We start from the raw sequence: 23,836 nt of genomic DNA, 5'->3' as shown, positions 1-23,836 counted from the left end.
ACCGCGAAGACACCATGAGCAAAGCTCACCTCCCAGAGCTGAAAAAAATGTATGGAAAAGAAGTTATCATTGAAATCGAATGGTGGCAGATATGTCTAAGGAATACTTCGAGGATTTGATCCCTTTATGAATCTCGTGATAGATGAATGTGTGGAGATGGCAACAAGTGGGCAACAGAATGATATTGGAATGTTAGTAATACGAGGAAATAATATCATCATGTTAGAAGCCTTGGAGTATGAACAGAGGTTGTTTAGAAGTCAAGTGTTTTCCTGTGTTCCCGTGATTGCATCTTTTTACTAATATAAAGTTGGATAGTGTATATTTTCATGAATGTTTTTGTCAAATAAATTTTTGTAATCTTCAAAAAAAAAAAGAATCACTGGGAGGGGCCACCAGACTCCTGGAACACTGCTTACGAAGATCCCTCCTCCCAAGAAATAAAAGGAAATTTTTTTCTTAATAATGTACTTGTTACTTGAAAGTATGTTTCATCATCTATCTCATCAATGATCAAAATAACATTTATAAATAACTATTCTTTGAAATGATTCATTTCTAGTTTAATGTAGAAGTTTTCAATTTTATTTGGCTTGCCACCCACTTACTAGAAAACAAAAATAATTGCTCATCTCCTACCCTTGGAAATCTGCATTTTTTAAAAACAGAAACAGAAAATGGACCCCAAATTGTACCTCAAGCTACTAATACCTCCCCCGGGAATTTGAGAACATTGGGTTATTGTCTATTTTCAAATAACTTAAGAGGCATTTGCTTATCAGTTGCATTAAATTAAAAATGTGCCACTGGATCATAAACCTAGAAATACTGTGTTTGGGTAAGGTCGACCAGAAGTAATACAAGGGCATTGGTAAAAGATTGTGAGCACTTTGATGACAATAGTGTGCAGTAACTTTATCCTTTAAACGCCATTACAATCACATTACCTAAACTACAAATAAATAAATAAATGAATATTAAAAATATTTTTTTCTCTGGATAAAAAATATGCATCACTATATCAATGAGAGCATATAAAAAGATACAAAGAAATTTTAATATTAAGGCTTACTTATGCTAATGCCATTTTATTTTAGGCCTAAGGGAGCTGTCATGGAAACTTTCCGCTGCTTGGTGTTCCTGATGTTGTGTAAATCTGGTCACCTGAAGCCTCTCATTTCCTCCTTGTCCTCTGCCTTTGAGGTAAGCTGTTTGCTTTAGGTGACTAAAGTATGGATCCATTCATTTGACAATGCTTTCTCTCTTTTGTGACAGAGTTGCTTTTGGAAAATGTTAACCTATATACTTACTTGTTCATTCTTGACTAGTTGTTTCAACTTTATACTTTTCTTCTGTGGGACAGTAAGATAGCTCAGGTGGGAGAACAGTCACCTTGCACTGAATTAAATTCCTGACACCACATGTTTCTACCCAGAATCACCAGGTGTAGCACTGCTTAGTCACTCAACTGTCAGGCCTGTGTGTCCTGGCTGGTCATCACTGGAAGTGCCCTGCATATCATCCTGCCTCCAGTTCCACTGGTTTTGGACCCTGTTATTCCTTCGTTGTGGGGTAGGGGTAGGTGGGAGAGAAGTATGTTAAAATGATTTTTAGCCAGTTGGATTGGTTGATCAAGAGAATGTTCCAAAGATGCTAAGTGGATTACTGACAGTCCTACAGATTTTAGGGATACCCAAGGCACGTTGTCACTGTTGGAGGCTTGTTATTCTTAAATTTCTTTCTTAAGCTATTAAATTTAAGGCTGTAATGTTATGATTAAGATGTCCTATCAATATATCCTTCAATACCTGATGTTTCTATAGTAACAAAATCACTGTATCAAGATATTTTAACTATAAGTGAAGATTGTATATTATTATCTTCTGGAATGATTACAAATTATCTTCCAAAAACTGCATTTTGGGCATATATTTGTTATTTTATATCTTAGACAACTTCTAAAAATTATTATTTATATTAGTAATGTTTTGATGGTCAGTTTTATCCTTTTACATTCAAGGTAATAGTGTTTATATTTTATGCTGAGCAACCTGTTAACATGCCCAGAAATGTGGTGTAGGTAACCTTATTCAAGCAGGAAATACAAATGCTCAGGTCTTCCATGGCATTTACAGAAACAGGAAAACACATGCTTGATAATGATTATGCAATGGAACAAATTTTTTAGAAGACAAAGTTGATGTCTTTCAAGTTACAAGTATGCATATTCTTAAGCAACACTCCCCCTCTCAGAATTTATGTTCTACCGATGACATACACATTTATGCATGTGCGAACTAATATAAATGCAGAATTATTCTTAGAAGCATCAGGTATAACAGCATAAGACTGAAAAAGTATTTGAAATTCTTCTATTTAAGGGTTGGGGATGTGACTCAGTGGCAGAGTACAGATCTCGCTGTATTATCCATGGATCTATAACAAAAATAAAATAAATCATAAAGCATATTTGATTCATAAAATAGCATATACATAGGGAAACTTTAGTTATAATATGAATCATTTACTCTGTGAATAGATTCTATGTACATACAAATAAATGTATTTCTTAAATTTATGCAAATTATCTCAATAGATAGTTAAGTATCTAACATGAGATTTGCTTATGGGAAAGTATGTGACAAGAAGGAAAAAATAAGTGTAGTTCTTCAATAAATTGATAGTTTAAGATTCCTGAAAACTGTGACTATGTTTTCTATGTAAATAAACATCTAAACATTTTAAATAAAACATGGATTCATAGTATCAAAATCTTAACATTCTTGAGGGCTAATATGTTCATATTTTATGTAGACAGTAGGTAATTACATGTATTACGTACATGTAATTTTGTTTCTCATGAGAGCATCTTAAACACAAGATGGAGAAACAGAGAATGTAAATATTTAATAATTCAAAAGTATTCATGCCAAGAAAAAAGACCTTTGAAATCATGAAACAAGGTATTTATAGTCTAAATAATGAAAGACATTTTACATGATAGGTATAAATCAGAATAACTCCATATTAATAAATCTACACTTGGTCACATAATAGTTTATGAGGAAATAAAAATATGTTTTCTTCGAATTACTCAAAATGTGAACTGGTCAAAATGTATGTTTTCAAAAAGACAATTAACTTGAAGCTCTTTGTGTGTTGGATAGTGTCAATAGTGTAGGATATCCATTGAGTCTGATGAACCCTAGCTGTTAGTTGCTGCCAATTCACTGATGAGTCAGTAGGGGAAAGTGAGTAGTTAAGACTGGTCTTGAAGCCAACTTGCCTTAGAACCAGAATTTGACTCTTGGTTCAGAAACTTCGTAGTTGTCTGTCCTTGGGGAAGTACAGGAACACTTAACTATCCTCTAACTTGGCTTTCTTTATCTGTAAAAGAATGAAATAATGATGTCCATCTAGAAGGATTTTGTTATTAAATGGGATAATATGTGAAAGAAATTTAATGTGAAGTTTAACACAAAGAGCCAGAGATAAATTGTGATGTGTGTCTTCGGGATGTATGAGAGCAGAAGGGAGGTGCTTGCTTGTGGGCAGTCATCCTGCTTTGATCTCAAGAAGCAGACATGAATACCACCAGAAGCACCGCCAGGAGTGAGCCCTGAGCACAGAACAAGGGGCAAGCCCAGAGCACAGCCAGCTGGTTCTGGTCCAAACTCAGACATTTTTAAAAATTAAGTTTGAAAGTAACTTACATGAAGATGGTGAAAAGCAGTAATGTTGAACTAAAGGTCATAGTTAGAAATTGTTACCTGTACAAACTCTCCATGTCTTTGGACTTGGACTCAGGTTTTTCAACTATACAAACTGGTTTAATGAGAGCTGATAAGAGTAGGTTCTGTAAACATGGTGTTAGTTAATCAAATTGTAAGGCATCAAAAGTTGTTTTCCTTCTAAACTCAGAAACTAAAGATAATTTAGAGGTCACTTATTAAAACCATTAGTTTTTTTTTATAACACTGTTACAGTTGCATTGATGAGACTATTATTAAAGCTCTTTGCATTTTCTGAAGCCTTTTTTCAAGGACCTTTGCTGCAACTGCATTTTTCATTTAAAATCCTTGATCTATAAGACTATTGCTATTTATTACTGAAAGAAACTGTTGCTATAGGATTACCACGAAGGTGTCATCCTGACTTATGTATTTATTAACTTGTATATTTATTGACTTTAAAAAAGCTGTTTAATATTGATGGAAATAAGTTTTCCATTACAAATATAATGATAGCAATATTCATGAGTTTGGTATGAAACCTACATAAAATAATGCAATCCACCTTTTGGCTGCTTATAGTTTGTTAACTGACACTATGTTTACAGAACTTATTCCTGTTATTTTATACACATACACATAAAAGGATAGGTATACACATACACTATCATAAGTATAAATATATGTGTACTACGTATGTTAGATATAGAAAAATGCATAAAGTCAATGATAAGAAAATAGACTCATTAAAATGGTGGGTGAGCTGAAGAAATGTTATATACGAAAGAAGATACAAAGATGACCATCATGCATGTGAAATACATTCATCATCACTGATTATCTGGAAAATTATGATCACAACAAAATGACAAATCAATTCCATCACTGAAAATGATTTTAATTTTTAAAAAAGCCAGAAACAACCACTCCAGACAGTGATGTAGAAACATATTGACTGATGGGAATAAGTGTTTTGATCTCTCTGGAAAATAGTACATAGATTTCTCAGAAAAAAAAGAAAGAAAAATAAAGAGAAATAATAACATCTATGATCCTACAATCTACTCCTAGTTATCTATCAAAGAAGACTAGCTTATTTGTAGCACTATATATAATAACCAAAATAATAAGGTAATAACCCAAGGACCCAACAACATATGAATTGAGAAAGTTGTGTTTTATATAGGTGTCTGTGTGAATATATATATTTATATACATATATACTACTCTACTATTAGAAAAGATGAAATCTTGTCTTTTTAATAATATGAATGGAACTGGAGGAGGTCATATTTATTGAAATAAATCAGAAGGAGCAGCAAGTATCAAATGATTTCACTAATGTATGTTATATGAAACACAAAGCTTGGGAAGAGAAAATATTCAATGCAGACAAACTGTGAGTTTGATCACAAATTAAAACCATAAAGGCTTTTTTGTGTTAGACTTTGTTTGATAATATTACACCCCTAAAACTTAGACATTTACTCTTTGTATGTTGCTTTAATTAAAAATAAGTTGTATCTCCTCCACTGACATAGTAGAAAATTATAGTGAAAAACTTAAATGGAAAAATGGGCTAGAATATAAGAAGCACTGGGTACATTTTATTTATTTTCATCATTCATATTTTTGTAATTGCTTTATTAAAGAAAAACAATTGAATTTCCATGGTTAAATTTGAATCAGTCTTCTTCAAGTGGCAGTCTAACTGTATAGTAAATAATAAAGGGGTAAAAAAAGGCCGTCCCGTTGATCATTGATTTGCTCGAGCAGGCCCAGTAACGTCTCCATTGGAGACTGTTGTTACTGTGTCTGGCATATCGAATACTCTCGGTAGCTTGCCGGGCTCTCCGAGAGGGGCAGAGGAATCAAACTCGGGTCGACCATGTTGACTGCATGCAAGGCAGACGCCCTACCCGCTGTGCTAAATAATAAGTATTGTATTATTAAACTTGGGAACAAACCTTTCTTCCATTTCTTTGCAAAGATTATTTTAAATAATTGCATCTTGTTACTATTCCTTTTTTGACTTGTAAAGGGTTTCATGTTATTGTAAACAGACATCATTTAAATAGAGTCAAACATTATTTTCATTGAAATCAGTCCTTACTGTAGTTCTATCTTCTGTCCATTCTTCCCTTTCTGTGACTAAAATTAGACTCTTCATCTTCAAGATGTCCCTAAAGAAATTAGCCACCAATCACAGCTTCCCCACAGCACCCAACATTGATGAGAATCATGCTACCAATTATCATAGACATCTCTTATTGACTTTTGATGGAGGTTCTTTCCTAATAAACTCACTATATATTGAGAATGCTTGCGATAGCACAGCGGGTAGGGCGTTCGCCTTACAAGCGGCCAACATGGCCGACCCGAGTTCGATTCCTCCGCCCCTCTTGGAGAGCCGGCAAGCTACCGAGAGTATTTGATATGCCAGACACAGTAACAACAAAGTCTCCAATGGAGACGTTACTGGGCCCGCTCGAGCAAATCGACGATCAACTGGAGGGCCTTTACCTTTACCTTACCTGGAATGTGTGACTTACTGCTGTTGCCCTGAATTATGAAATATTATTCTGCCACGGTTTCTTTTGAATACAACCTGCATTTCTAGTGTTGAAAATTCATAAAATAAACCATTGTGAAGAAGGAATCATCTGCATTCTTAAATCTAAATTTAAATTTGTGTTTTCTTTAGAATTGGTATTTCTTAGAATTTTATTTAAACATTGACTATTCATCTTTGTTTCAGTCTAGGAAGATAGCTCAGTGGGCTGTAGAAATGCCTTGCATATTCCTGATGACCCCCTTGAAGGACTTGAACAGCAATGAATTTCCACCATCTAAATATTGAACACTTCAGTCTGAAGTGTCTTCCAAACCCACTCAGTACTCATAGAAGGCCCTTGAAATTACTTTTAAAACTATCACTTACCCAATTTAGTTATGAAAACCTAAGTGATCACAGAATTACCTTCAATTTTCCTTAAAGTTGTCATTAGAATCTGTCTTTGAAGCAATTAATCCTCTTTCACTTAAAAGATAATGTGCATATTGAAAAAAATAAGATGACAAGCATTGTGATTCACCTCCACTTGTTTCTAGGTGACTAAATCATAGTTTTTCACTGATATTGTTTCCATTATATGAGTCAAAAACAATATAATAAATTCACATGATAACAATCCTACACTAATCCAGAATACTATTATCTAATTTAAGCTTAATACACATACACACACAACATTACACAGGTGAAAAAAATGTCATGTTTATTATGTTACTTAACATTTCCTAGGTATTTGCAATTCAAAACTTTGAAGTAAAATTTTAATTTGACACTGTATGCTATATAAAGGTAAAGGTAAAGGCCCTCCCGTTGATCGTCGATTTGCTCGAGCAGGCCCAGTAACATCTCCACTGAAGACTTTGTTGTTACTGTGTTTGGCATATCAAATACTCTCGGTAGCTTGCCGGGCTCTCCAAGAGGGGCGGAGGAATCGAACTCGGGTCGGCCATGTTGGCCGCTTGTAAGGCGAACGCCCTACCCGCTGTGTATGCTATATGTGGAATATGAATTCGCTTAGGTTATATTCATAAAACTATTAAAGCTATGCTATTCCTATTATTTATAATTAAAATTTGCTACTACACTGATGCATAGTAGTCTCTCTGGCATCTTTAATAATTAGCCTATGCCCTGGTACATGTTATTTAGGAAAGAGTCGCCAGTTTTTTGCCCAGAAATTCACATACATATCATCTTTTTTCATTCATAAGAAGTTTGGCAGTTTGAGACATGATTCACATGTGAGAGCCCTAAGTTCATGTCCTGTTTTAATTCCTGGCACCGTATGGTCCCTTGAGCAATACAGGGTGTGGACCCTGAGCACTACACAGGCAAAGACTTTGGATTTTCTTTGCAATAAATTACCACAAATTTAGTGGCTTAAAATAACACTTCCATTATCTAACAGTTTCCAAGGGTCAAGAGTCAGGCACAGTTCACTCCATACTCTAGTCAAGGTCTCAAAGGACAGCATTTAAGGTGCTGGCCAGATTTTGTTCTCATCTGGAGGCAAAAGTATGTAAAAATCTTCCAAATTTATTCAGGTTGCTGACAGAATTCATTTCCTTGCAGCTGTTAAATTTAGGGACCCATTCTTGTTCTGGCTCTTGACTGGAGGCAATCTGTAGGTCATTCAACATAGACTCGCTCACAGTTTATGCTTATCTTATCAGGCCAATGAGGAGAAACTCTTGGTTCATGCAGTGCTCCTGTATAGGCTTTTTACCATATTAAGTCCACCTCATCCAGGGAAAATATCATATTTTATCAAATAGTTATCTACAAATGAAGGACCTTAATTATATCTGAAAATCATATTCTATTGTCTTCAGGAAGATACAGTTTCCATATGGCACAGTGAGGCAGACTTCAGAGCATAATACAGATAATATTTATAATTTATAATATTTATAAACATGTACATGAATGGTTATATAAATGCAAGTAGTACATTCAATTATCCTAAGTACTATGGTTTTAAAAAATCATAAACGTAAGTGTCAAAATTAAAAGAAAAAACTTCGCATGTGGCCAACCTTAGTTCAGTCCTTAGTGCTACATATGGTCTCTTGATAACTGTCATGAGTGATCTCTGAGCACCCACTCATGAGTAAGCTCTAAATAATGCTAGATGTGGCCCAAAATATGGAAAGAAGGAAGGAAGGGATGAAAGGAGGGAGGGAGGGAGCGAGGAAGTGAGAGAAGAAGGGAAGAAAGAAGGAAAGAAAGGAAGGAAGAAAGGAATGGAGGGAGGGAAGGAGGGAGGAAGGAAGGAAAGGAAGAAAGAAAAGGAAGGAAGGAAGGAAGGAAGGAAGGAAGGAAGGAAGGAAGGAAGGAAGGAAGGAAGGAGGGAGGGAGGGAGGGAGGGAGGGAGGGAGGGAGGAAAGGAAGGAAGAAAGGAAGAGAGAGAAAGGAAGGAAAGAAAAAAGAAAGGAAGGAAAAAAGAAAGAAAGAAAGAAAGAAGGAAGGAAGGAAGGAAGGAAGGAAGGAAGGAAGGAAGGAAGGAAGGAAGGAAGGAAAGAAAGACAAAGAAAGAAGAGATAGAGGAGGAAAAGAAGAAAGAAAAGTGAGGGAGGGAGGAAAGTAAGGAAGGAGGAGAAGGGGGAAGGGAAGGAGAAGGCAAGGAAAGAAAGAAGGGAAAAAAGGAGGAAGGAAAGGAAGGGAGGGAGGGGAGGGAGGCAGGGATGGAAGGAGAAGAAAGAAAAGAAGGGAGTGGATTGAAGGAAGGGAGGACGGAAGGAAGGAAGGAAGGAAGGAAGGAAGGAAGGAAGGAAGGAAGGAAGGAAGGAAAAGAGGGAGGGAGGGAGGGACGAAGCAATAATCAGAGAAAGTGGGATATTTTAGTGAAGTCAATACATGAAAGCAAAATACAAGGAATCAGCAAAAAGCAGGCAAACACATCAATAAATGCTGATGCAGAGTATGTTACAATGGGTTAGAACTGTAGAACTCTTGGTTGCCTATTCAGAGATAGCAAAATATATTTTAGCAGATGCCTGCTAACTCGATGGTAGACCTTGTGAACTGAATAAGACTTATAATTGAAGACTTATAATAAGACTTATAACTTATAACTGAACAGACTTATAACTGAACACCCTGAATAGCAGGTCTTCAGTTATAAGTCTTTATTCTGCAGCATCCCCTCTTTATTCTGCAGCACTCCAGCACTCCAGGCCACCAGAAAACGTTTCTTTTCCCCTTCAGCAGTGTAAGTCATAGAAGTCATTAAAAACGTTAGAAATGATGACAAGAGTTGCCAAAGAGAAAACCTAAACTGACGGGTAAAAGAAAAACTCAAAGTGGAATAATCCAGAGACCACTGAAGTAGCATAAAAGAGCAAAGGCAACATGAAAAGCAGTGGCAGGGACTGAGAGACTCTGGCAGAGGTAGTGGGCCCTCTCTTCCTCAGGAAAAAGCCCACCATAAAATTAAAAAGCCTAAAAGAGTCATCAAGGACGTGTAGGGCAGGGAAAATTCTAAACGGGAAAACATGTATGGAGTAAAAGCTCTTGGAACCCACATACACAGACTTGCATAGATTATCCATCCTTATCTGCCATCCAATATCTTGTCCAGTACTTAAGGAAAGGAGGGTTTTCACTACAGTTGGCTAGTCTAAGTGACCAGCAGGTTATCTCTGCTAGTTGAATCCACCATCCTCACTGTGTTTGTAACAGGTTTGCCTAGCATGTTTCAGAATACTGAATATATCTGAAGTTTTTTAAGGCATTCAGTCTTTTTTTAGAATTGAGTTATTTTCTTACTCCTAAATTTTATGAGGTTCTTGGTACATATTAGACAGTGGTCATTTATCAGATGTTCCTTTCACAAATGTTTTCTTACAGCCATGGCTTGCCTTCATATCCTTTTGGCATTGTCTTTTGCAAAGCAGAGTTATTTTTATTTTTATTTCAATGAAATCCAGCTCATAAATTCTTTTTTTCTAGGTCAGAGTTTTGGTATTGCTAAGATTTATACCTAAAAAGTTATTTATATATAAAAAGTTAATGCTATATCTTACCTCCTTTGGTTTTCTCCAATGTGTTATTCTCATTTTATATTTTCATATTTTGAATTTAGGTATATGAGTAATTTTAGGTAAATGTATATGTCTATGTTTAGATGTTTTAGACTTTTTTAGATTTTGTCAATACTGTTAAAGTGATCTTATACTTTGTTGCATTATCCCTGCTCCTATGTCAAAGGTTAGTTAGCTTAAGTTATATGCCTACAGCTAGGTTCTATGTCAATTTGTTTATATCTATGCATCTAGGTTAAAGATCAGTTGGTTATATTTATATGTCTATATCTAGGTTCTTGGTTCTATTGCTCATTTACCAATTATTTCACTAGTAAGTCTACAATGTCCTGGTCACAATTGCTGTACAGATAGTTCACTGATATTATGTATTCAATTTCTTTTGACTATTCTGGGTCTTCACTTCTCAAGAAACTTTAGAGTTAGATTTTTGTGACTAGAGATGTTACTCATCAATAAAACATGTCTTACCGGTGGAATGCCCTACTGGGTTCCTTCCTGAGCATCACACACACACACACACACACACACACACACACACACACACACACACACACGCGTGCACGCGCACACACACACAATCACTTTATATTTGTTGATATTTGTAAAATAACATGTTTGTATTTTAAATGAGACTATATTTATACTACTTAAGAAAAATACATCCTTATAATAATACATTTTTTTAATTTGGTGTTTTGTTTTGTGCATGTTCAAATGTAAGTCCTCAGACAAGCAGCACAAGTGCCCTATTATTGAGCTATATCCCTAGCTAGTGTCAAGTTTTCTTATCTATAAAACAAAAAAGTTCCCATTTATTTAATTGTTTGATTCCATTCTTGAAGTTTAATAGTTTTCCTCACATAAATTTTTCATACATTGTGTTTAATTCATAGTTATTTTGTTTTGAGTTTTAGTGTCAATGATACTGTGCTTTTAATTTCAAATTCCTCTTACTCAATACTGGTATAAAGGGAACTGATTACCTTTTTTCTATAAATCTGTGTCTTGCAACTATGCAGTAATCACTTGCTAGCTCTATTAATCTTTCCTATTTCATTCAGATTTTCTAAAGCAATATTTATGTCATATACTAGGTTAAAGAAAGTGATTTTCTGATTATAGGATTATCAGTAAAATGACCAAAAAGCTGATAAACAATAAGAGATATAAATATCTTTCCCATTTTATTCCTTCTTCCCCTTTCTCTGTTGAAGTTACTGCAGCCACCTGAGGTTGCACACGTACTTAACTGTGGTGCTCACTTTTTGGGGTTGTGATGCTTGAGGAGGTGGGAATAAAGATGGAGCAGAGCATTACATCAGGTTGCAGTGCTCACACACTCTCACTGAGGGTAGCCGGGAGTTGTGCCCTTTAGTTTCTATGCATGTACAATTTAAGGTGCTTGCAGCCATAAATCACTTGTAGAGCAGAGCACAGAGCTATCATGGTCACATGAGGAGCATTCAGCAGCCCCAATGACTCAATTGTGGCTACTGACGCACAAGATAGGTACCTCAGTGTCTGAGCCATCTCCCAGGCCCTAGTCTATGGCCTTACTAACTCATTCCTTCTCTCTTAAGCCTTATTTGAAAATGAGTTTCCACCAACAGTTCTTGGATTTGCAAACACTTTAAGTTCAAAGAGAGTAATCATGTCTGGGTACATTTCAGCTATGTATATTATAAGGAAGAGTAATTGTACTTTAGATTAACATTTACTGAAATTATAACATATGTGTCCTAATGAGAGTTTTATATAAAAAAGTATATGAGCTTTAACATTTTTATGAGTAACTTTTTTTCTTCAATATACCTTCTGTTTGTCATATTTTTAGCTTGTTTGAAACAGAAAGTGATTCTTACCAAAAAAAGTGTATTGACTAGAAGGGCAGATATATTGAATTTATTTCAGCATGACAAACTTTGGAATTTTCAGTTCTAAACTGTTTAGTACTTTATTAGTTCTATTATTTGGGTACAAATAGAAGTTATGGAATGTTAGGCATATAACTTTATGCCTAATCCAGTCCTCACCACTAAGCCTATTTCCATCCTGTTGATTCACGCATCACTCCACATTTTTCATGTCTGTCTTTTTACCTGACTTATTTGTGGGTGTAATTTACCAATGTCAGCATAGTGAATAACGAGCAGTGGCTTAAAGTAAACATCATTTACTCATAAGGAATTATTTCCACATCACCTCTGTTTTTTGGTTGGCATTTGAAAAAAGAAACAACCCCCCCCCCCCCCGCCCCGCGCACCCACCACACACCTTTATAATCACCTGTCCTACATTTGAAATAACAAAGAGTATCGCAGTTTTCCTCCTCTAGTCTTTGGGTGTGAAGCACTGTGCTATGATTTATGACCTGAGCATCCAACACTCTCCATGCACTAACAAGATGGCCCACTGCGTTTGAAATATACTCCCCTCCTTCAATAAAAGCAAACATGGTCCTGTGATATAAAGCCTGTCAGTATGCAGGGAATTAAACATATATGAGTTTTAAGGTTTTGTCTTTCTTTTCGTTGAGCCTTTAAGAATAGCTAAAATAACTAAAGAACCTTCGGGTGGACAGAATTTCACATTTAACAGGACAAGGGCTCTAAGGGGAATCCTGACCCTGAGAAAAAGGCACAGAGATATTTGGCAGAACGTCAGCCTAGTTTCCACTAGTACATGACAGGGACTCATTATGGCTTGCTGTTGCCTGTAAGCTGGTTTCACTACCATCAACTATGAAGCCAGCATGCCTGGTTCCAGATGCTCTTGCCAATTGACCGTAAAATTGCTATGCATTTCTGGCTGGGCTGAAATTTTAAAGGCTCCCTTCCCCCATCCCTCAACAACTAACTCCCAATTCCCTCTAAAAAGCTGCTCATTATTCTTCCTTTGCCCCCTGATCTCAGCAAAAGAAATACTTCTGGAATCAATTAGAAATGTCTGCCCTTGATGAGGTTTGCACGTGAGTTTGGAGTTGTGAGGCTTTGATAGAGGCAGCCAACAGCTGCAGTTTCAGGTGGTAAAATCTAAGAAAGAACTTTCCAGGCTTTATTTACAATCATAAAATCTTAAAAATAGGCAAGATATGTTGGGAGACCATCTTATGTGCATTTGAAGGTGTGGTTGAATTTGAATTATATATGTAATCCTCAGTGAGCAAACTGGATTTGGATCTGATTTTAGGGTCATTTCATCGCTTTAATATAAAATTTATCAAATGGCTAAAATACTAGAAATGGATCCTTTTTTCCTAAGGCTAATGATAAAAGAACATCTGTTATTTCTTCTGTCTTGATAAATGTTGTACATGAAACAGGAGTCAAGATCAGAACCCATCTTATGGAAATAATGTGTGTTAACAATTTGCAATGTGTTCATTATTCCCATTTTGGTTCTATGTGTATTTAAAATTTTAAATTATTATATACAAATATATTAACATTGTGTACTTTAATTTTTGTATTTTACAAATATGCTATGAACTTAACATTATATTGATATTTCCAATTAAAATACATTAGTTCTGTGTTGAAGGGTGTGGTGTTGTAGTATTGTATGCATGAAACACTATCACCAATAGTATTGAAATAATAATGCCTCAAATACGGTTAAAAATAAATAAAATAAATTCATTAACTATTATAACATGGTTTCCCAAACGTCAAATTTAAGCAAATAGTAACAATCCAGGGAATTATATGGCATTATCTGGCATTTCTAAACACATGAGTTATCCTTTCCTTTTGCATAATAAGCTTCCAAGAAATCTGTTTTTGTTTCTCCTGATGATTAAAATAGAATGACGATTTCAAGTGTTCATTTTTATCACCAAAATTTTATTTAGTTTTCAAGGAATACCTCTCTAACTTTTCCTCCACGGAATACCCTTAAATACACAGTTTCAGTTCCCGGAACTACCTCTTACATCTATAATCACATGAAATTTCAGCAGCTGTTATTTCCTTTAAAAGTAGAGATCTACATTAGCATAGCATGGAGTTACATCCCAAAACACTCATCATAAATGGAAAATATCTTAAAATGAACAAGCATTCAATACACCCCTAGTACTGAGCATGCTAGTTGGTTGCTTCGCTGAACTTAAATATACTAAAAACATTTACGTTAGTCTTCAGTGGAGCAATATTCTATAATATAGACAAATATTGGTTCAGAGAAATTTCCTGTGGGCCCACAAAGAAAAAGTTATTGCTGCTTAACACTTTATTCACAGGAACTTTGTGGGCTGGTCTAAGCTGCAGGTGGCAGTTGAAAATCACTGCTGTTAAGTATGGCTGTCTGGCATGATCACATGGCTTATTGGGAGCTGTTTGTTTCTGCTGCCCAGAATTACAAGAGAGTATCACACCACCTAGCTCCTGTGAGCAGAAATATCAAAATCCAAAATTTGTTCCTACTAAATATACATAAAGTTAATACCATTACCAAATGCAATGAGCTGCAACTTGGATGGAACTGGAGGATAACAGGCTAAGTGACATAAGTCAGAAGAAGGATAAACACAGGATAATCACATTTATCTGTAGAATATAGAGTAACTAGACAAGGGAGTGGAAATTGAAGAAGCATCACCTATATAGCCCTTGATTTCAGGACACAGGAAAGAGGAAGGAAAGAGATCAAAGGAAAAAGTAAGAAGAGTCAGATGGAAAGTAACAGGAGTAAGATGTCAAGGGCCTCAGGTACATCAGGGGTGTAGAGTAATGGTGTAGCTGTACATGAAACCACAAACTCAACAATGAAAGCAAGAGATCCAAACGACAACAATTAAAGTGTGGCTTAAGAATGTACTTTAAAAATGTGCCTGTCAAGGAGGCCAATTGGAGGATGGGTAGGAATCTGGGAACACTGGTGGTTGAGGGAAGTTGACACTATTGGTGGGATTGGTGCTGGATCAGTGTATGCTCGAAACTGAAGTATGGATAACTTTGTAAATCATAGTGCTTTAGTGCAATAATTTTTAAAATTTAAAAATTAAATTAAAATATTGTACAAAAATTTTTTAAGCCACACTATTGTTAAGTTTAAGATGGCCTATGTTACAATTTCTACTACCTCCTGATAAAGATGCATTTAGAAGAAATTTTTTTGTTTCTCTGAGTGTAACTGTTAATTTATTCATTCATTCAATTTTGGTTCAGGAGGGTCACATATGAAAGTGGGCACACCTTTTCAGAGATTATCCCTGACCATGTTGTGCTGGGGAACAAACCCAGGTCTCCTGCATATAAGACAAGCACTTTACCCACTACATTATCTCTCTGGGCCCATTAGTTTTTTATTTAAAGATAAAAGATGTGTTTGCATTTTTGCTCTAATGAATGTTCTTTCTAAGTGCTAGTATATGTCCCTTAGTAAAACTAAGTGAATAAATATTCTAAGTGTACATAAATATAGTACCATTTCTGTTATTTTCTTACTTATTTTTATCTTGTTATTTTCATGATTAAAAATTTCAATTTGATAGAATATGTCTTACGTTTGCCATAAATTAAACTACTTCATTCTTGCACCAAATAGACAGTGGCAAAAATAAATAAAAATAAGTTGAACAATATTTAATTATTCTTTCAAAAATATTGCTTAATTTATCCTTCACAATGTTCTCTATGTGTTCCTCATGTCCTTGGTGAGCCAAATTCCCTTTGTTAGGTAAAATAAACAAAATATTATGTATGATTCTTATCAAGATTCAAAAACTCACTTCCTTGAAATCCAAGTGGCGCAGAAAGGAAAATTTTAAATCTGATGTGCTGTCCAGCTTTTCAAAAATATATGTTCTACAAGAATGTTTAGATTTTAGAGCAAAATCTGAGTGGTTAGTAATAAACTTTTTACAATTGAAATATTTGCCCCACCAAGGAAGAGGGAAAATTCTCTCCTGGACTCCCAAATATGAGACTTCTTCAGATTTTTCAGGTGAGAATGAAAAGCTCATTAACAAAAATTTGGATGTACAATCTCACATAAAAGTACATAGCTGATAGAGAATTATTTTCTGGCACTCATATGTTATTACTTGGATTTGTTATTGAAGTGTTATCATGTTTACAACCTCATATAGTGGATCTGAGAAACTGATTGAAGCAGATTAAAAACTGTTACGTATGTTCCCAGCTTTCTTTTGCCTTTTATGTTACTCACATTAAAGTTAAGTACCTGTAAAGATCTTTAATGAGACCTATTGTATATTGCAAGAAGGAAGTATATTTATTAAAATTATTTTTTCATTTGTCTATGACAATTTTTGACACCCGTTTGGCCTAGTATTTTACAGATACTTAAATTACTGTGCTGAGGTGGAGAAAAATTTGGATTCAGGTTCCAGACAACATAAGGAAATTAAGCAGTCTGAGGAAAATTACTTAGTTCTCAGTTTCATCATCTATAAAGTCAAGGGGATGAAGTAAATTTTTAAATTACCTCAATGTTTAAGATTCCATACTGGCTATGTGATTAAAAAAACAGATTAGATAAATAATTTCATTGGTTCCCATTCATATAATTAGCTCATTATGAAAATAGAGAGTCTAAGGGATCTTTAGAAATAAGGAGTGGAGTCTATGAGATATTTCAATATGTGGTAGAAGAGAATATATACAAAAGACAGAACTGAAATAACAATGATTCTAACTATGCATTGTGGGAATTTAACTGCACCTTCACGTGATTACATCATTCTAATTTTTACCTCAAGAGTTACTCCAAACAAATATATAGCACTGTAGCACTGTCCTCCCGTTGTTCATTGATTTGCTTGAGCGGGTCCAGGAACATCTCCATTTTGAGACTTCTTGTTACTGTGTTTGGCATATTGAATACATCACCGGTAGCTTGCCAGGCCATGCTGTGTGGGAGAGGTACTCTCAGTAGCTTGCCAGGCTCTCCAAGAGGGGCGGAGGAATTGAACCCAGCTCAGCCGAGCTGGCTATGCGCAAGGCAAACGCCCTACTGCTGTGCTATTGCTCCAGCCCAAACAAATATATAATCAAAGAAAATGGGAAACCATTTGCTTGTATTAAATCCATCATCCAGATAGCTTGCCTTAATGATGAGGAATGAAGTTATTGAGTTCTTAACCCATGAGAGTTGACTAAGGCCATTGGATAAGGAGTGTGGAACAAATCTGTGATTGGGAGACCAATGAATATTGAATGTTAAAACCAAAACCCGTGATGTAAATAACAGTAATACTATAAGTAAGTTATTTAAGAATTCTTCTATCTCAATGAGAGTTTTACTTAGAGAACATTATCATGTTCAGAATATTCTTATAATCTGTATGCCAGAATAATGGCTACATAGGTATACTGTTCATTTTGTGCTCAAACCATGCTATTTATAAGTCACTTGCAGAAGATCTCAGTGTCAGTCATTTTAGTCCTCCTATCAAAATGCATTGGCCGATAATTTAGAAATCCAAAAAGTTTCATTTTCTTTTTTATTAGTGATATTATGTGGCATAATAAAGTGAAAAAAATGTTTTTCTTTCAGTCTGCTAAATAATGTTCAGAATATTTCTGAATATTATGGGAAACTTTGCACGCAGTATCAATTTGCCCATTTCTTTAGGACAGCTAAAATGATGAACTTATTTCAGCATGTACTTTTTTTTTCAGTTTTAAAGAGAGGTTTTTTTGTTAAAAATTTATTTTATTTAAAGCACTGTGAATTACATATTTATAGTAAAGTAAAGTAAAGTAAAGGCCCTCCCATTGATCATCGATTTGCTCGAGCGGGCCCAGTAACATCTCCATTGGAGACTTTGTTGTTACTGTGTCTGGCATATCGAATACTCTCGGTAGCTTGCCGGCTCTCCGAGAGGGGCGGAGTTGTTTGTTTGTTTTTTTTTTTTTGAGTGAGACACCATGAAGTACTTTTAACTCTATCTCATTAATATTATTCCAGAGCAAAATCTACAAGTGAAAAGCAGAGTGATGTTTTACACATACTTAAGTCCAGGAAAAAAATGTTTCTATAAAATTTCCCATATTCTACTATAGAAAATAGAGTATCTAAGGGACTGTGAATGTGGTCAAATGGGAGACGACAAATCTAGTACAAGCTAATAAACAAGACTCATTGCTCGGTGTGGACCTCACCCAATTTCATGGTAGATTTTCTGTGTTTCCTTATAGATAATGTCACAAGGCAGCAAGTGGAAGGGAAACTAGTCAACCTTTATTGTAGAATATTATATGAATGAGATCATCTGCTCCCATACGATAGAATGACAATGATATTTAGTTTCACGTGAACCTTTCAAATTATGGTTTCTCTTCCCATACATCCTTCTAATATCTGGCTATATGTTCTTTACGTTAGAAGCAGTATTTTTCTGGATTTTCTTTTGTACTGATAACAAAAGCTTTATCGTTTGGTACAATGTCACTTACTTGTCTTTGATCACTATTTTAGATAATATAGATTTAATCTTATAGAACGTATGCATTAATGGGGAATTTTCAATTGAAGGAATATGTGAATTAGCTCAGGGATATGGAAATGTATTATGATCATTGAAATGCTGGTATTTAAGAGAATAAGTAGAAATGCTAAAAGTAATCTCTTTGGGTTACAGTAGAATGAGTTTTGATTCTCCTTCCACTTCTTATGAAACATGTATTTATTATAGTCAACATTTGATAGCTATATATGTATCACGATATCACTGTCATCCCATTGTTCGTTGATTTACTTGAGCAGGCACCAGTAATATCTGTATTCGTCCCAACCCTGAAATTTTAGCAGCCTCTCCTTACTCGTCTTTTTCAAGGATTGGAGGCTCTTTCAGAATCAGGGGAATGAGACCCATTATTGTTACTGTTTTTGGCATTTCGAATATACCACGAGGAGCCAGGCTCTGCCCTTGTGGGTGGGATACTTTCAGTAGCTTGCCAGACTCTCCAAGAGGCATATACATATATATATATATCATATATATATGATTATATGTAATCATTATAAAACATGATGAATAACAAATGTATTCAGAAATTATAAATCAAGAAAATTATAGTTAACCTCAGGAAAATTTCATTGAGAACAGAACTTTGAGTTTTATTTTATTACAAACCAGAGGGTTTATAAGAAATTATTTTTGAGATAAATATGTGATAAATTATCGAAAAGATAAACTAATATCCCATCAACATCTTACTTTTATATTAAGGTAGCAAAGGTAAGACTTTAGTTATCTATGTACCAATCATCAGGTCATGGACTGAAACAAACATGGATCTCATAAACTAAATAAAATATTTTGCTGGGCTGGAGCGATAGCACAGTGGGGAGGGCATTTGCCTTGCACGCAGCCGGCCTGGGTTCGATTCCTCCATCCCTCTTGGAGAGCCCAGCAAGCTACTGAGACTATCCTGCCTGCAAGGCAGGGCCTGGAAAGCTCCCTTCAGTGTATTTGATATGCCAAAAGCAGTAACAACAAGTCTCACAATGGAGACATTACCGGTGTGTGCTGGAGCAAATCAATGAACAATGGGAGGATGGTGCTACAGTGGACAATGAGAGAGAGAGAGAAAGAGAGAGAGAGAGAGAGAGAGAAGACAAGTGCCTGCCATAGAGGGAGGGAATCATGTAGGGAGTATTGTGGGAGGGAAACTGAGGACATTTGTAATAGAAAATGTACACTGGTGAAGGGATAGGTATTGGTAAATACTATGACTGAATCCCAGTAATGAATAACTTTGTAACTTTGTTTCTTACAATGATTCATTTTTTTAAAAAAGTCTGCAGTTTTTTTTAAAAAAATGTACAGTTTGATTCAACTAACTTTGGTTTGTGTCTAAGTAGCATTTAAAGAACTTTTTCAAAACTATATGGTCAACTCAAATTTTGAATCTTAACTCTTGTATTTTTTTAAAATTTAGCTTATTAAGTAAAATGAAAATATTGATATTTTCTGAAAATAAACATTTGCAGTTGTTTTGTTTAATTTCTCTATGTGTGACAAGAAAGAAGCTTGCAATATAAGAAATGACAAGCCCAATAGTCTTCTTATTATTTAGGTATTATGCAAGAAAGAGTAAATAAAATTTGTGCACTATGGTCAAATTAAAAAAAAACACTTTATGAGGTAAAAAATATAACATACTCCAACTGAATTGTAAATCTAGAACATTTGAAATACTTTATAATATTATATAATATTTATACTTTATAATATTCAAATGCTGGAAATGTGTGCTATAAAGAAAGGAATATACAAAAAAAACTTATTTACCAAATAAAATATTCAAGACCTAGACCAAATAATGCTGGTAACTCTTTCCCAATGGAATTTGAATGATTACATCTGTCTTGGCAACAGTGCTTTGGTTTATCTTAATGTGGATATAATGTAATGCTTATAGTACATTGTTTACACTGCTGATTGAAAGCTAATATACAGTATATGCAGTTTGAGGTGCCTGTTTCCAGTTTATAAAAAATTGTATAGTTCTTATCTAACAAGAAGTGTTGTCAATGAGTTTTTATCTGAATTAAGCACATTTTAAAATAAGATCTACCAAGAAAAAAATTTATATTTTCCTTGCTTTTTACAAAATGATCTTTTTAAATTTTCCCTTCACTTATATCGAAATTTATATAACAATAATTTTATTAACATTTTAAATTAAATTATTATTTTATTGTTACATTTGGTGTTATATAATCTCACATGGATTTAAGATCTGTGAATCACATGCTCAATAAATTATTAACTTGATTAAAGTGATATTAAAGTTATATACAACATACTCTGAGAGAGTAAATATAGAAGAAAAGTGAAAAATAATCCATCTGTACTATATAATTACTGTACTGTACAATAATCCATCTGTGCTGTGTACTAGCTTGATTCCCTGAGCAAGTGATATGTACTTTGAGTATGAATGTAAATTTACCAACTAGAGGATTGTGAAGGAGTGTATTTCAAGTATATTAACCAGCCTCCAATAAATAAGAAAATGCTTGTGATAGAAAGGAATTAACCATAAACCTTTATGACAATAGAATTGATGAGAATGGAAGAATGTAAGAGATGACATTAGAAAAAGAAACAAAGGAAATACAGAAAAAGCTCTGTAAAGAACATGGTAAAAAAGTTGGGACTTGGTCTTCGTGACATTATCACTGATGCCATTGAAAATTTTTAGGAATAAAACCATTCCATTAGATTCACATTTTAAGTCTAATAATGGCATGGTTTAGAAAGAAGGAATTGAAGTACAACAACTAAAAGACAGGGAAGCACATTTGAAATTTAGTGCAAAAGTGAGAACTACTCACATATTACTATTCAGAACTGATAAGAATGTGACCATAATTTGAAAGAGCATAGTTACCTCAAAGCATGAAAATATAGAATCATAACAACTTACAGATTGAGGATAATTATTTATTTAGTTCAAGAAAACAACAATAATCTTCTAGTGATAAAACTGATAAGTATAAAGAGTAACATGATTATTTAATTCAGGTAAAATATTCAGAGATGATGAGAAGGGAAGAAATTCAAAAGGCTGCAAACTTTGCATGTGGGAGTATTAGGTAAGATTCCCAGTGCTACATGATCCCTGAGTCTTGCCTCAGGAGTAGCCCGCAAGCACTGCTAGGTTTACCAACTTTTATAGACATTTTGACAGGTGCTTTAAGATACAGCTTTATTACACCAGAGAAAATTTCTTGTAAGTTAGGTGGACTTGCCAAAATTTTCTATGGCAAAGGAAATAGGTGTACATAAACCTCATCACAATCTGTAAACTGTGTTTACAACTATCTTAGCCCTAGGCCTGAAATATTAACTGCTGCAATATTGACCATGCTTGTGATAAGGAATGTTGCTCAGAGGTAAAGCGCATGCCTCCAAAGCAGGAATATTTGGGATTGATCTCTGACAGTGCCCCTTTTCAAAAACTTGAACAGTTCCCACAACTCAGTAATTATGGCTTTGGGTTTTTGGAGAGAACAAACCATGGAAGCAAAATATATGCTTCGTATTTTTATTTATATGAACTTATTAAATAAATTTTGAGTGTCTTTGTATTACATAAGGTCCATGTCATACAAAGGAACTTTAGATACAACAGGGAACAAAATATGATTATTTTATAAATAGGTAGATAACATCTTTTACTATTTATTCTTAAACTTAGAGTAAAACATTTTTATTGGTATCAACCTAAGAGAATGACAAACGATTTCGTTTCCTTTTAAATAAGTTACCTAATTTATAATAAGATGAAAATGAAAGCCAGTGTCCTACCAAAAATGCTATAGGTGTTTAAAAGATAAATTTTATATATATATATATATATATATATATATTTCATTTGGCATGTTTGCATGACCTAAATTTCAACATCTAAATATATGCTACCAAAAGAACACAGAGAAATGTAAACTATTTCATTACTATGGAATATATAAATCTCTTTTTATGATTGAGGATCATATGAACAAACAAGATATTAACTATTTCATTGCAATGCGATTAATATAAATCTCATCTGTTTTTATGATTAGGAATCACTTATGAAAGGCAAAACATAAAATCAAATTCATAGTTTTTGTTTGTTTGGTGGCATTTTTTGTTTGTTTGATATCTTTGGGGGGAGTTTGGTTATATGTTTTTATACACAGTGATTCTCAGGGTCAGTCCCTAGCCCAGGCCTCAGGAGTGACTCCTGGCTAGTGAATGAATTATGGTTAACTAAATACCAGACAAGCTTCTTATCTCTTATACTATCTGACCCTCAATACAATTCTTACAGAAGTTTAATGTTTAACACAACAGCAACTTTAAAATACAAATTTAAAAAGTGGCAGTTTATTAAAAACAGGAGGTGAGGATTTGGTAAGGAAATATATAAATGAATCAGGATTTTTAATGTTAATTTATAATTTGATCCTTTGAATTGAATTTCTTTCCATGATGAATTAAAGTTCTTTGCTTGAAGTTCTTGAAAGATATTACAAATGTCAAAATTAAATCTGATTCTACTAGACTTATTTTACTAATTTCCCTGACATTTCATTCTAAAACCTTCTAAATCAAATCTCTGGAAATGCTTGCTTTATATTTGATACCACTTAAAGGCATGCTGATTTCAGTTTAAGAAATTTATTACATAGTATAATTATGGGCTGGAGTGATAGCACAGCGGGTAGCACGTTTGCCTTGCATGCGGCAGACCCAGGTTTGATTCCTCGGTCCCTCTTCAAGAGCCTGTCAAGCTACCGAGAGTATCCCACCTGCACAGCACAGCCTGGCAAGCTCCCCATGGCATATTCAACATGCCAAAACCAGTAACAAGCCTCATAATGGAGACGTTACTGGTGCCTGCTCAAGCAAATCAATGAACAACGGGAGGATAGTGCTACAGTGCTAGTATAATTATATTTAATAGTTTTTAAAAATTAATATTAATTTCAGAGTTCATTTGAGGCACAATGATTTA

The 23,836-nt window shown here is 34.5% G+C and overlaps 1 protein-coding gene and 1 pseudogene across 1 annotated transcript in view; both read left to right on the top strand.

Annotated features, from left to right (window-relative positions):
* Window positions 1-23,836, top strand: part of AGMO (alkylglycerol monooxygenase) — a 322,553-nt gene that overhangs the window by 193,285 nt on the left and 105,432 nt on the right. Inside the window, exon 12 of the mRNA XM_056118323.1 lies at window positions 1,098-1,203. Coding sequence (XP_055974298.1) covers window positions 1,098-1,203 — 106 coding nt within the window. The remainder of the gene's footprint in view (window positions 1-1,097; window positions 1,204-23,836) is intronic.
* Window positions 15-303, top strand: LOC130027585 (small nuclear ribonucleoprotein G-like; annotated as a pseudogene).

The sequence above is a fragment of the Sorex fumeus genome, unplaced genomic scaffold, assembly GCF_029834395.1.
Source record: "Sorex fumeus unplaced genomic scaffold, SorFum_2.1 ptg000037l, whole genome shotgun sequence".
Taxonomy (NCBI): Eukaryota; Metazoa; Chordata; class Mammalia; order Eulipotyphla; family Soricidae; genus Sorex; species Sorex fumeus.
This window is presented reverse-complemented; position numbering and strand designations above follow the sequence as displayed.